The 13,198-nt window shown below is 39.1% G+C and overlaps 1 protein-coding gene across 2 annotated transcripts in view; it reads right to left on the reverse strand.

The window, feature by feature from the left end:
• LOC147011682 (calpain-9-like) overlaps positions 1–13,198 on the reverse strand; it is an 80,802-nt gene that overhangs the window by 20,874 nt on the left and 46,730 nt on the right. For both annotated transcript variants that reach the window (XM_085858292.1, XM_085858293.1), the window contains exons 11-14: positions 7,759–7,770; positions 6,222–6,427; positions 5,499–5,538; positions 1,138–1,215 (exon numbers count right to left, since the gene is read on the reverse strand). In XM_085858292.1, coding sequence (XP_085714418.1) covers positions 1,138–1,215; positions 5,499–5,538; positions 6,222–6,427; positions 7,759–7,770 — 336 coding nt within the window. The remainder of the gene's footprint in view (positions 1–1,137; positions 1,216–5,498; positions 5,539–6,221; positions 6,428–7,758; positions 7,771–13,198) is intronic.

Consider the following 13,198-nt stretch of genomic DNA (forward strand, 5'->3'; position numbering starts at 1 on the left):
CAGGTTGGGTGTGTTAAAAAGGACGAACTGATTCAAGGTTGGTGAAGAACCGGATACGGATACTCGAATTTTAAGTGATTCTTCACCATAGAGAGGAAGGGCCAAAAACGATATTTCGCATGATATCTCAAAAAGTTATGTATGAATTCGAACGAAGTTTGGTGGACAGATTTGGTGTGTGACAAGGATGAATTGATTAGATTCTGGTGAAAATCTGAATCTGGATCCGAATTCGAGAATTTTTTCAAGTAATTCTTCATCATTGAGTGATAGGGGCAAAACCATACTGTACATACATAGCATGATATTTCACAAAGTTGTGGATGGATTAATTATGACTAAACTTGGTGGATGAGTGGGTAGAAGACAATAACAAGCAGATTCGATTTCGGTTCAGGTCCAGCTCCAGATGTGGCCTATCAGTGGGATATTTTAACCCTTTAGACTGCTGAGACTTTAACTGTTCAGCCTCGCCACGGGTGTGCGCTCTACCGGATGCTGTTCTAGTTCTGCTTGTGATTATATGTGCAAGCTCCTCCATGAGCCTGAGATGCTGGGTTTTCTATTTACATTCCCTGGTGGAGTTTCATCCAAATGAAGGTGCCGTTCTGGCATCGTGTCAGCAAAACACTGCCTCGTTGAGCAAGCTTTCCTTCTTAGAGAATGGTGAAACATGACCACATACGCCCTGCCAGCTGCCAGTAGATTAAATAGGACGTGGATGTTAATTGTGTGGAATAAAAATGTGATTCAAATGAATGGATATACATTCAGGTAATTGGATAAAGTAAGATGTGTAACGAGTCATCCACATATTATGTACACATAGGGAAAGGTTTCAGAGAGATGGGTATTGTAAGGGGGGAAATAAAAAAAAGAAGGATGGGGGGGGGGAAGTTGAATATTTGCATTGATAGTATGTAGATGGCCCTGAAAATAAGTATGGGGAATTAGAAATGAGGAAGGGGAGGCAGGATGGGTCATGAAAAAAAAGGTTGAATTATATATTAATGTCAGAATTTCTTACAGGAAGCCCTTGTTCTGATATATTGGAAATAAATTACTCTGCACTCCATGATAAACCAATAAACCATACAAGTGAATGCAAGTAAGCACAAGACCTCACACTCTTGATACCTCTCCTGCAAGTTGTAGGAATGTCTTCTTGAACTTTTCGTCTTCCTCCTCCTCCAGTTTTTTGATGGGAATTGTGGGCTAAAAGACAAACAACAGTGATTGAATACGCAGTTACTCTTATCCAGCTCATTTATCTGGTGCAGCGCAGGTTATAATAATAACGTCGTGAAGTTATTAACCTCCGCCATCGAAGATCGGAGGTTACTGTTTTCACCCCTTTCTGTTTGTTTGTTTTTTTGTTTGTTTGTTTTTTTGTTTGTTTGTTTGTGAACAGTATTACGGAAAAACTCCTCGACGGATTTCGACGAAACTTGGTGGGGGGGGGGGGTTAGGTATGGTCTAAGGATCATGCCATTAGATTTTGGACTTTGTCCCCCCCCCCCAAAAAAAAATTTGTCAAGAGAAAAAAAAAATATTTTTTTTGCATTTATACATGTTTTAAGTGATTTCCAACCCCCCCACCCCAAAAAAAAATGTTGGAGAAAAGAACTATAACTCTGTCAGCACTGTTGACATCATATTTAATGAATAAAATATAAGGTTCACTTGAGTGACCCAGCAGTATTGGCGGCGGAGGTTTTGCACTCTCCCGAGTGCTCCCCCTCTAGTTTAAACTTGTGTTGATCACAAGAATGTGCTCAGTTTGTCTTCCTTTTCCTTTTAGTTTTTTTGTACTCATTACTGTGTGAAACTTTTGAGATCAAGTCAGAGCATTACATTAATTGTTTACAAATGGGAAGGAAGGATGGGTAGATGGAACCTTTGATGACGTGAACGACAAATTTGTGGTCATAGAAAATAAATATTGTTACGGTTGTGGGGGAAGATGGAGGAATTTCATAGGAAAGTGAGGATTGAATAGAGTTGTTTGGTCCGTGGACGTGCAGGAGACATCTCAATGTAATTAAGTAGGGAAACTGTAAGCTTAAGTGTTACGTGTCTCCACACGGGGGATGGTGTGGTGTTAATTAGATAGGGATTAAGGATAAGTTCCCCCAGTCTTTGGTTGCCCACTGTGACCGATTACTACATTTTTGCATTTACAAGCGAGCAAAACGTGCCGAACAGGCAGAGACCCTGCCTTCTCAGGGGTTCCGTGCGAGCAAGCCATGCCCCGGAGGTGGAACGGTTGTTCAGTGTGACGTCAAGAAAAGATTGGGAGAAAACGCACGAGTTTGGTTTAAGGGACGCATGCGGTCGAGAGAGAACAGAGCGAGGAGATGGCCTGTAAGAACAGGGCTTTATGGCTGGCTTTCCTTCGACTCATGAAGAAGACGGCACGATTCTCATATTCGTGCTGAGGTTAATTGGCTCACACACTGAGCAAGACGCTGGCCATTGGCTCTTGGTTGAGTCAAGAGAGATGGACCCCGAAGCCTCATGTACGTCACCAAAGGGGACGGCGCCATTCTGAAAAGCAGCGGGTCAGTGAGGACGATCGACGCATGAAGAAGCTGCACGGTTTCTCTGAGCCTTGGTGTTGAATACCGTTCACGAATTGCCCGACGTACGTTTTTCCCGCTGCGAGAGAGCGGCTTGGCACCATTTTCTGGGCACATCTACACATGCAGGAGGAAGCGTCTTGATTCCATGTTCCACAAAGATCATCTCTGGATCACACACTATTGCGTGTGCATAAGTATCACACACTATGGAGTGTAATAATGTGCATAAGATCACACACTATGGTGTGTGCAAATGAGAGGGTGTGCAAAAGTTGAGCTTTGTCAGTCATTCTTTCTTGATTGAAGACACTGCTATCATGGTGACAGACAGACAAACAAACACACACGAAAGATGTCGTGCAGAGCACAATACTTGTGAAATCCCTTAAACAAATTTCACCTTAAAAATAATTGGCTGTTGAATTCAGTGACCAAATGTGCAAATCCTCTTCAAATTTCAAGTCAACGGGATGAAAATTGATGATTTTAGAAATATCACCTAAGTTGTTGACCTTTGGCCTGTGTTGACCTTTAGACCTCAAAATCAATAGGCTTCTTGCTTATGACCAACTCTACCATTTGGTAAAGTTTCATGAAGATCGATTTAAAATTATGATGTGGCAGTGGAAGTGATTGACATCTATCTATAATTCCAGCAGTGTGTGTGTGTGTGTGTGTGTGTGTGTGTGTGTGTGTGTGTGTGTGTGTGTGTGTGTGTGTGTGTGTGTGTGTGTGTGTGTGTGTCTGTGACCACTGATTCTCGACAACCGCTGGTCCGATCTAATTGAAACTTGCCAGGTATATTGCTGGGGCCCTGAGGATGGGCCTTTTCAAGGTTCGATATTAATCGGACAAGTGTTTCCCAAGTTATGGCCATTTATTTACCAAACCAATGGGAAGACACGTTGTTGCGTGGGCGTGGCCGATGGGGAAGGGAAGCTCAGCCGCGTTCCCCATTACGGGTTACAACGTACGGACTTCCGGAGAATGATGGCTTCGTGTATTCTAATAATTTCTCGATTTCTTATGCGCATTTATAGATAAACACAATGCCGCAAGTTATGATGGTTTTCATATGAGACGGTGCATAAATTTCGGTAACATCAGAGTGCTGGTATGCTCCGAACCAGGAAGTAATTTTTTTTCTCTCTCTCTCTCTTCTCTTCTCTTTTTGTTTTTCCTTGCGATGACATTGCGAAAAGGCAAAATAAGTTGGCGCTAATTGAATAATTGGCCATTAAAACATAAATTGCGAATCATCGTAACTGTGATATGCGAACTTCCGCGCCACGCATGTACGGGCACGCGAGAGCGAAGAAACGGCCTGTGTAGTTGTTGTTTGTTGCTCGCGGTTGGAATATTTATTTATTTATTTATTTATTTTTTACAGGCACGTACTAGTACAAACAAATACACAGACAGAATCACAGACCAGACCAACCAAAATACTGTACAGGGTGTTCCAAAAAGACCTGGACAACTTTAGTTGTTAATATATTTAGTATCACAAATGAAACAATGATACGCTTTATTTTATATGACACAGAAACTCATAAAGTTTTCCTTAATTTCAAGTCTGGTGGTTTAATTTAAAATAAAATGGTGAATCCACAGGAGAAAGTTCAGTGCATCAAATGGTTCCTTGGGACAAGATCCGACATGCAAGTTCAGCGTAATTTCCGTACAAGATGTGGGAGGAATCCTCCATCACGGACCAGTATCAGAGAGTGGTACAGGAGGTTTGAGGAGATTGGAAGTTGTCAGAAACAGAAAAGTACCGGTAGACCAAGCACAAGTTCAGCAGACGTTGAAGGAGTGTATGGATAATTTCAACAAAGTCCCAGAAAATCAATTTGACGTGTATCCAGAGAACTAGGACTACCAACCACCACTGCATGCAGGATTTTGCATAAAAGACTGAAGTTTTATGCCTATTAGGTACAGGTTCTGCCAGAACTCAAACCAAATGACAGAAATAAAGCGACGACTGAGCATTTTGGAAATAAAGCGCCAACATAAAATGCTGACAACTGAGCATTTCCAAGCCAAACACATGCGTTTGACTTGAAAATGCTCAGTCGCATAGAAGATGACGAAGATTACCTGAAAAAAGGTCATGTTCACAGACGAAGCTTGCTTTCATGTATCAGGGAAGGTCAACTTCCACAATGTGAGGATCTGGGGCTCTGAAAACCCCCACATGGTCATTGAACACATACGCGATGGTCCAAAGGACATTGTGTGGTGTGGCCTTCTCCATGACTGCTTCGTGGGTCCGTTTTTCTTTGCAGATGGTAGTGACCTCAACAATTTACATGAACATGTTGGAAGGATTCGCCTTCCTACAGATTGAAGACCTGCAACCTGATATTTTTCAACAGGACGGCACTCCCCCTCATTATGTCTTAGTCATTCGAGCCATCCTGATTGAAAAAAATTACAGGTCACTGGATTGGCTGAGACGGGCCAATTGCCTGGTCCCCACGATCACCAGATATAACACCCCCCCCCCTGTGATTTTTCTTCTGTGGGGGTTTGTCAAAGATGGTGTTTGCAACACCAAGGTGGCAAACCTGCAGGATCTTCGTTCTCGCATCACAGCTGCATGCGCACTGGTGGACACAAACATGCTGAGCCGAACATGGCAACAACTCGTGTCCTGCATGTGACAAATGGAGCTCACATTGAAGTATACTGATGATGTGTACAAAACCTTATGAGTTTCTGTATCATTAAAAAAAAGGGTATCGTTGTGTCATTTGTGGTTCGAAATATATTAACAACCAAAGTTGTCCGGGTCTTTTTGGAACACCTTGTACGTACTTGAGAATCTTCGATTTCGCAAGTAACAAACACAACTGATCAATCGGGTATGAGTTCCCCACAAAGAAGTCTCACTGATAACGGACAACTTACATCTTCTGGAATGTCTGCTCCAATTTCTTCAATCATGTCACTGGTTGGAAAGAAAACGACACGTATAAAATGTTCAGTATAAGTTTTTAATGATCAAAAATTAAATGATATGATTACCAAAGGTAAAGAAAATTAAGACATCAAACGAGTCATAATCAGTCCTCAACTTTCAGAAAAGTCCTCATAATGAAATAATTCAGAAAATGAACATCCAAAGCAATTTTGTTTGGGTAAACTGGTATTCCAATGGTTGCAGGTCCAAATGCAGCTGAAGACAGTATTAGGGATTTGGATTAAAAGCTTCGTTAGGGCAAGTCTCAGGAAAACTACATTATTACGACATTGCTGATTTTTAAAAAATCCCAGCTGGATCATTCATGGTCATAGATGAAAATCCATCGGCTTCACTGGTGCACACTTTGCGGTTTATTCTTAAGTCCTTGGGGCAACTAGGAAAGGGGCCTCAATGCTGCCTCTGAAAAGGTCACCATACTTGTTCGCAAAATAAAACTCAAATGAAGATGATATTTTGGCCTTTGTGTGGGTCTTGTTCCTCCTTTGAACACCCAATTGACGATAATTATTTCAATGAGCAAAAGAAAGCAAAGGCGGCTAGATGTCAGACAACAAAATGAACAAACACGAAGTTGCGGATTCAGCTCACTGGCTTGTTAGTATTGAGCTGTCTGCGATGATAAGTTTGATAAAATCTGCAAAACTCACCTGCTTGGATTGCCTTTCTCTGTGAACACGCGAAGGAGGAATCTTCCCTCAATGGAGGGTTTGTACGTCGATGGGATGATTACGTAGTGTCCGGGTTTAAGTTTAAAACGCTGACAGATCTCCCGCATGTTAATGAATGATGAGCGCTTGGATGAGCGGTGGCGAGCGAAGAAAGCCTTGGGAAGCTGGCCCTTGTAGCTCTGAATCTATCACGAGGACAAAACATATAAAAAAAGGGAATCAACTGGAGGAAGATTAGCAAAATGAAATTGCAAGAACCACATTATACTATAGGCCTTCAAATTGGAACTTGAAAGAAGCGTTCAAGTTATTTGATTGTAAAAGAAGAGCTTTCTTATCAAGTCTTTCCAAACTCAGTCATTTCATTAATTTCCAAAACTTTCACTGGAAAGGTCATAATGTCTTTCGTTGTGTCCTCATTCTCTTTCAATAGAGGGTCGCATTTTATTCCTCACTACACATTTTTACCCGTCGCTTCGCTGTCAGATTTAATCAATGGACGGAATGTTGTTCTTTCAAACATTCTGCTCTATTGACCCTTTCATTTGCCCGAGGTCATCTTCCATCTGCTTGGAAGTCAGCTAACATCACCTACATCAGCCAACCTGTTCTTTTCCTTCCTTAACAGCCACAAATATTCCCACATTATTGTGGGGTTGGCCGGGGGAAGCATAGCTCAAAGTTTTTTTATGAACTCGCTGGCCAGGCCTGATGTTTGACTATGGCTAGGGAAGAAATTTGTAATTTGTCCAGAGTGCCGGTGATATCTTGCCTACTCTTCACGAAGCACACAGTGGGATTTTTAACATCCACCAACTAATGCCAGCAAACGGGACGCCCAGTTTAATGAGGCACACGCCCTGCCTGTGAAAGCCTGAGATGACAGTTTATAGCTGGGCCGAGATTCAAACGCAGGCAAGACAGCTTCGAGGTGAGTGTGTACCTCTAGGCAATCCTGCCACTCATCTTCATCAGCCAACCTTCCTGCTTATAAGTATGGTGCTAGAAAAAAAAACCACACCCCCACTTTGCTGTGAGGCTCAGTGTTGGTTTGAACCTTCGCTGAAAATGAGTGAAATGAAATATTTTGAAATTTTCGAATTATTCTAACTCAGATTTTAATATCACCATGATGCAAATTGTTAAGTTGTTTAAACTTTCTTAATGTAAGAAGATTTCTCATACTGTCCTGGCTACCACCGAGTAGTGTGATACGATACACATTTACAAATAGAGAATTGGGGTCTTCCCCCCATCCGAAACCCCCTAACCCAGATATGCTACCCCAACAGAAACCATACTTGGCAACATGCAAAATATGGTTGGATTTGGTTCAGTAGTTTTTTTCGTTTTTGAAGCATATATAAATATATAAACAAACAAATACAGTATATACAGTCGTGTACATTATACAAATTCACTTTTATAGTTTACATTACTAAACAGATAATCCTCAACATAAGGCATTCAATATGGAGTGTATATAAGACCAGGCAATGGGAAAAAAATTACTGACCTTTTCTGGCAACTGTGAGAAGGGAAAAAGGACCAAAACAGAGAGAAAAAAAATTGATTAGTATAAATATCAGATTTTAAATACTCTCGCATCAGAACAGCCATATCTCTCATCTTCATGGTTGCGACAATCATTTCGTACTTGCATAGAATTGGTTTGTTGTGGAGGACGCGTGAGGAGGAGGTTATACATGCCATAGTAAGTGTAGTAAATGCATATTTGACCAGGATTCAACTACAAATTCAGCGTGCTGGTTGTGTCTTTCCTGGAGGTCAAAGCAAAGGTGCCGATGCAATTCCGCCTGTGGATCAGGGCGAGGATTTTGTATTTGGCTGGGACACCGATACACAATCGCCAACTCATTTTCAAACGTACCAGGGTGCCATCTCTAATGTACACAATCAAATACTAGGAGGCAGGATAACTGGCATAATGTTCTCAGACCACGATGGGATATCGTGTATAAACGTAGTTGCATTAATAATAATCAATACTTGTATGTAATGATAGGCTTGTTCGTCTGTCCGTCCGTCGGTTTATGTGTAATGATCCTTTCCATCCATTGGTTGTACAGCTGGCGTGAATCCACCCACGATTGTCCCCTGAAAAAATCATACGGCCGCCATGTTGGTGCTATGCGAAGCCAAAGACGTCTTCAGAGCTGTCGTATTCACAATTTCCTTACTCTCCCTATAAGTTTTCCATTCAGTGTAAAACTAAAATGACCAAAGCAACTTAAAAGGACCCTTCAAGTATCAAAAGGTTTGAGCCGATAGGTGTCATGGTTCTTGTGAAGGCCACAGTATGTATAGGCCTCAGGCAGTCCTTAGGGTCAGGGTTTTGGTGTCGACCTATGGGGAAGTGCAATCGGAATCTATCCGACCTATATAACCATGATATATGCACAGAGCCTGTGAACATGTTTTTGCTTCATACTTGGGGGTTTTTTTAGGGAGCAATCGAGGCAGCGGTCTCTTTCTATTTTCTCTGAAACAACTTGTCTTGGGACCATAAAACCCATATCATGATAAAGGCCTTTCTCTGAGGAGTTCTGAGAATCTCATGAGATTGTGAAATAAAACATCCGTCATTATTTAGTTTTAATGATGTGCTTAAAGAAAGTCACTGATTTACGTCATGGATGCGTTCCTACAAACTGAGATGTTGTACAAAATATACATAATTTACTGGTGTGGGTTGAGAGTGCAGGGACTTTCGGGAGGGAGAGGCAGGTGCTGTTGGGCTTCAGTGGAACGTCTGAGCAGGCTAAGCTACGTGCTGGTACTCCCTCACACCCGACACCCAACAAATGGTGGTTTGAGCTGTCACTGCACTGGACATGGGGTGCTTTCCACATGGACACTAATCGTGCCGAACTAAACCTGTCTTTTAAAGGACTAAGACCGTTTGTCATCAGGGAAACTCAAATCACTCAGAAACCAAGTGACTTCATGTGCATATTTTAATAAGTAAACTTCATGTGCGTATTTTAATAAGTAAACTTCATGTGTGTATTTTAATAAGTAAACTTCATGTGTGTATTTTAATAAGTAAACTTCATGTGTGTATTTTAACAATTAAACTTCATGTGCGTATTTAACATATGCGTGACTTCATGTGTGTATTTTAATAAGTAAACTTCATGTGTGTATTTTAATAAGTAAACTTCATGTGTGTATTTTAATAAGTAAACTTCATGTGTGTATTTTAATAAGTAAACTTCATGTGTGTATTTTAATAAGTAAACTTCATGTGTGTATTTTAATAATTAAACTTCATGTGCGTATTTTAATAAGTAAACTTCATGTGTGTATTTTAATAAGTAAACTTCATGTGTGTATTTTAATAAGTAAACTTCATGTGTGTATTTTAATAAGTCAACTTCATGTGTGTATTTTAATAAGTAAACTTCATGTGTGTATTTTAATAATTAAACTTCATGTGCGTATTTTAATAAGTCAACTTCATGTGCGTATTTTAATAAGTCAACTTCATGTGTGTATTTTAATAATTAAACTTCATGTGCGTATTTAACATATGCGTGACTTCATGTGTGTATTTTAATAAGTAAACTTCATGTGTGTATTTTAATAAGTAAACTTCATGTGTGTATTTTAATAAGTAAACTTCATGTGTGTATTTTAATAAGTCAACTTCATGTGTGTATTTTAATAAGTAAACTTCATGTGTGTATTTTAATAATTAAACTTCATGTGCGTATTTTAATAAGTAAACTTCATGTGTGTATTTTAATAAGTAAACTTCATGTGTGTATTTTAATAATTAAACTTTATGTGCGTATTTAACACATGCGTGACTTCATGTGTGTATTTTAATAAGTAAACTTCATGTGTGTATTTTAATAATTAAACTTCATGTGCGTATTTTAATAAGTCAACTTCATGTGTGTATTTTAATAAGTAAACTTCATGTGTGTATTTTAATAAGTAAACTTCATGTGTGTATTTTAATAAGTAAACTTCATGTGTGTATTTTAATAAGTCAACTTCATGTGTGTATTTTAATAATTAAACTTTATGTGCGTATTTAACACATGCGTGACTTCATGTGTGTATTTTAATAAGTAAACTTCATGTGTGTATTTTAATAATTAAACTTCATGTGCGTATTTTAATAAGTCAACTTCATGTGTGTATTTTAATAAGTAAACTTCATGTGTGTATTTTAATAAGTAAACTTCATGTGTGTATTTTAATTGGTAAACTTCATGTGTGTATTTTAATAATTAAACTTCATGTGTGTATTTTAATTGGTAAACTTCATGTGTGTATTTTAATAATTAAACTTCATGTGCGTATTTAACATATGCGTGACTTCATGTGTGTATTTTAATAAGTAAACTTCATGTGTGTATTTTAATAATTAAACTTCATGTGTGTATTTTAATTGGTAAACTTCATGTGTGTATTTTAATAATTAAACTTCATGTGCGTATTTAACATATGCGTGACTTCATGTGCATATTTAACAAAGGACACAAAACGTTTTTTAATTTTTTTTTTTGCACAGTTTATTCACAAAGATACGCACCCCAGTTATCAGACGAACGGAAGTACAATGTACTTCTAATTTTGAACGACTTAAATCAACTATCGTCCAATAATGCGTTCAAGGCGTTCTATCAAAATGACGCAAATAGATTCGACATAAATCGGTGACTTACTTATGCATCAGGAAGAAAATAGTTGGTTTGGGATCATTTACTGGCACAATTAGGCTGCTCGTGGTCGCTTGAGAGTTGCAATTCCACATTTCTGCATATCTCACGGGATTGTGCCTTTGACGGGTGACCGTGATGTGCCATGACATGTGGGAGCCATGCTGTTCCTGTTTCGATCGTGGATTCAGTGTTAGGTAGGAGGAGTTGTGGTAGGGAGGGAATTGAAGTCTTAGGTTTGGGAGGGGGAGGTTGAGGACTTGGGGTGAGGAGGCGGAGGTTGAGAACATGCGGTTTGTGACAGGTGAAGGGTGGGGAGGTAGACAAATTAACGAACTCACATTTTACATTGCACGATTGTTCCTCAATTCCCTGCTAGTATTATTCTTACTACTTGAACAATCAAAGATTTTTCAAGTATATTGGTCGGTCAATTTTGTTATTCCGTCTGTCTGTCTGTCTGTTGATCGCCTTCAGGTCACAATTCTAAAACGATCATCTTTAAACTTTTCCAAGTTGTAGAGGTAGTCTCAACTGAGAAGCCCATTGATTTTGAGGTCAAAGATCAAAGGTGATCTTGAAGTCAAATTTCTAAAATCGTCATTTTTCATCTGATTGACTTGAAATTTCAACAATATTTGCATATTGCGTCACTGAATTTGGAAACCAACTTTTTGAAGTCAAAAGGTCAAAGATCAGCTCAAGGTCAAACTACTAAAATTATCAATTTTAGTAATCAATCTGAAAAATAATCAATTTTCATCCGATTGACCAGAGCTTTGATTAAGATTGTCAATTTTAATCTAAATGAAATGGACAATTTGATGTATCCATGGCAACCTTTGGAGAGAGGGGTGGACTTTGCAAGTATCGTACTCTGCACGACGTCTTTTTTCTTGTTATTCGGTCGATTTGTTTGTCTGTCTGTCTGTCTGTTTGTTTGTATGTCTGGCTGTCAACCACAATTTTAAACCAATCTTCGCAAAACTTCACCACATGGTATAGGTCGTGACAAGCTGGAAGCCGATTGTTTTTGAGATCAAAGGTCAAAAGATCAACATAGGCCAAAAGGTTGACAGGTGATATTTCAAAAATCCTCAATTTTTATCCGATTGACTTGAAATTTGAAGAGGTTTTGCATATCATGGAATTGAATTCAACCACCAATTATTTTTGAAGTCTGAAGGTCAAAAGGTCAACATAAGCCCAATTTCTAAAATCCTCAATTTTCATCCGATTGACTTGAAATTTGAAGAGGATTTGCAAGTGTGGTCGTTGATTTGAACCATCAACTATTTTTAAGGTCAAATTTGTTTTATAGATTTTGCAAGTGTCGTGCTATGAACATCTTTCTTGTTATTATTATTAGAATACCAAGTCTACAAGGCTGGGTAACCTATTGTTTTTATTCTGTTTCTTTATTATCCTCACCAAAGGAGAGGGTATTGCATTTGGGTCCATTTGTTTGTCTGTTTGTTTGTTTGTTTGTCTCTTTGTCTCTCTGTTTGTCAGCAAATAACTTTTGTGTTTTTCTCTGCAACCGCTTGTCAGATTGAGACGAAATTTTCACCATTGGTGCGACTACTCATGTAGAATGTTTTAATGATAATTATGACGTCATACGTCACGTGGTGTGGCAGCCATATTGGAAAAACAGAAAAACTTTGGACCTCTGAAGCTCTGAAACCGCACCAAAGAAAAAATTGAAACTTGGCACATAGCAAGTACTCCTCATGGGGAAGAAGTTTCATTTTTCAAACTTAATTAATATTAAATATTAAATTAACAAAAGGTTCAAATTCACAATTTTGGAGCCATATTGGATTTACCCTCAAACCTATCAAAAAAAAAAAACTACAGCACTCAAAAGAAGTCCTGGCGAGGGTCTGCGATCTCCGATTGCTCTTTTTCTTGTTAATATTTAATTTTTCTTATTCCGCTGGCAATTTTCAGGTTTTTTCCGCCTTTAAATTTATTTTCTCAGCAACCGTTAGTCCAATCAACACAATTTTCACCGTAGGATGCATCTTTTTTCACAGAATATTTAAGTGATAATTATGACGTCATAGGTCACGTGGTACGGGCGCCATCTTTGAAAAACTGAAAAATTTTGGACCTCTGCATGTCTGAAACTGCACTTTGGAAAAAAGTTGAAACTTGGCACATGGCATGAACTCCCCATGGGGAAGAAGTTTGATTTTTCGTGACATCGTCGGTGAAGTGGTATCCCAGTGAAAATTCGACATGCAGAACGCTGCATCC

The sequence above is a fragment of the Eptatretus burgeri genome, chromosome 15 (assembly GCF_056783735.1).
Source record: "Eptatretus burgeri isolate ZD-2024b chromosome 15, Ebu_testis_v1, whole genome shotgun sequence".
Lineage (NCBI taxonomy): Eukaryota > Metazoa > Chordata > Myxini > Myxiniformes > Myxinidae > Eptatretus > Eptatretus burgeri.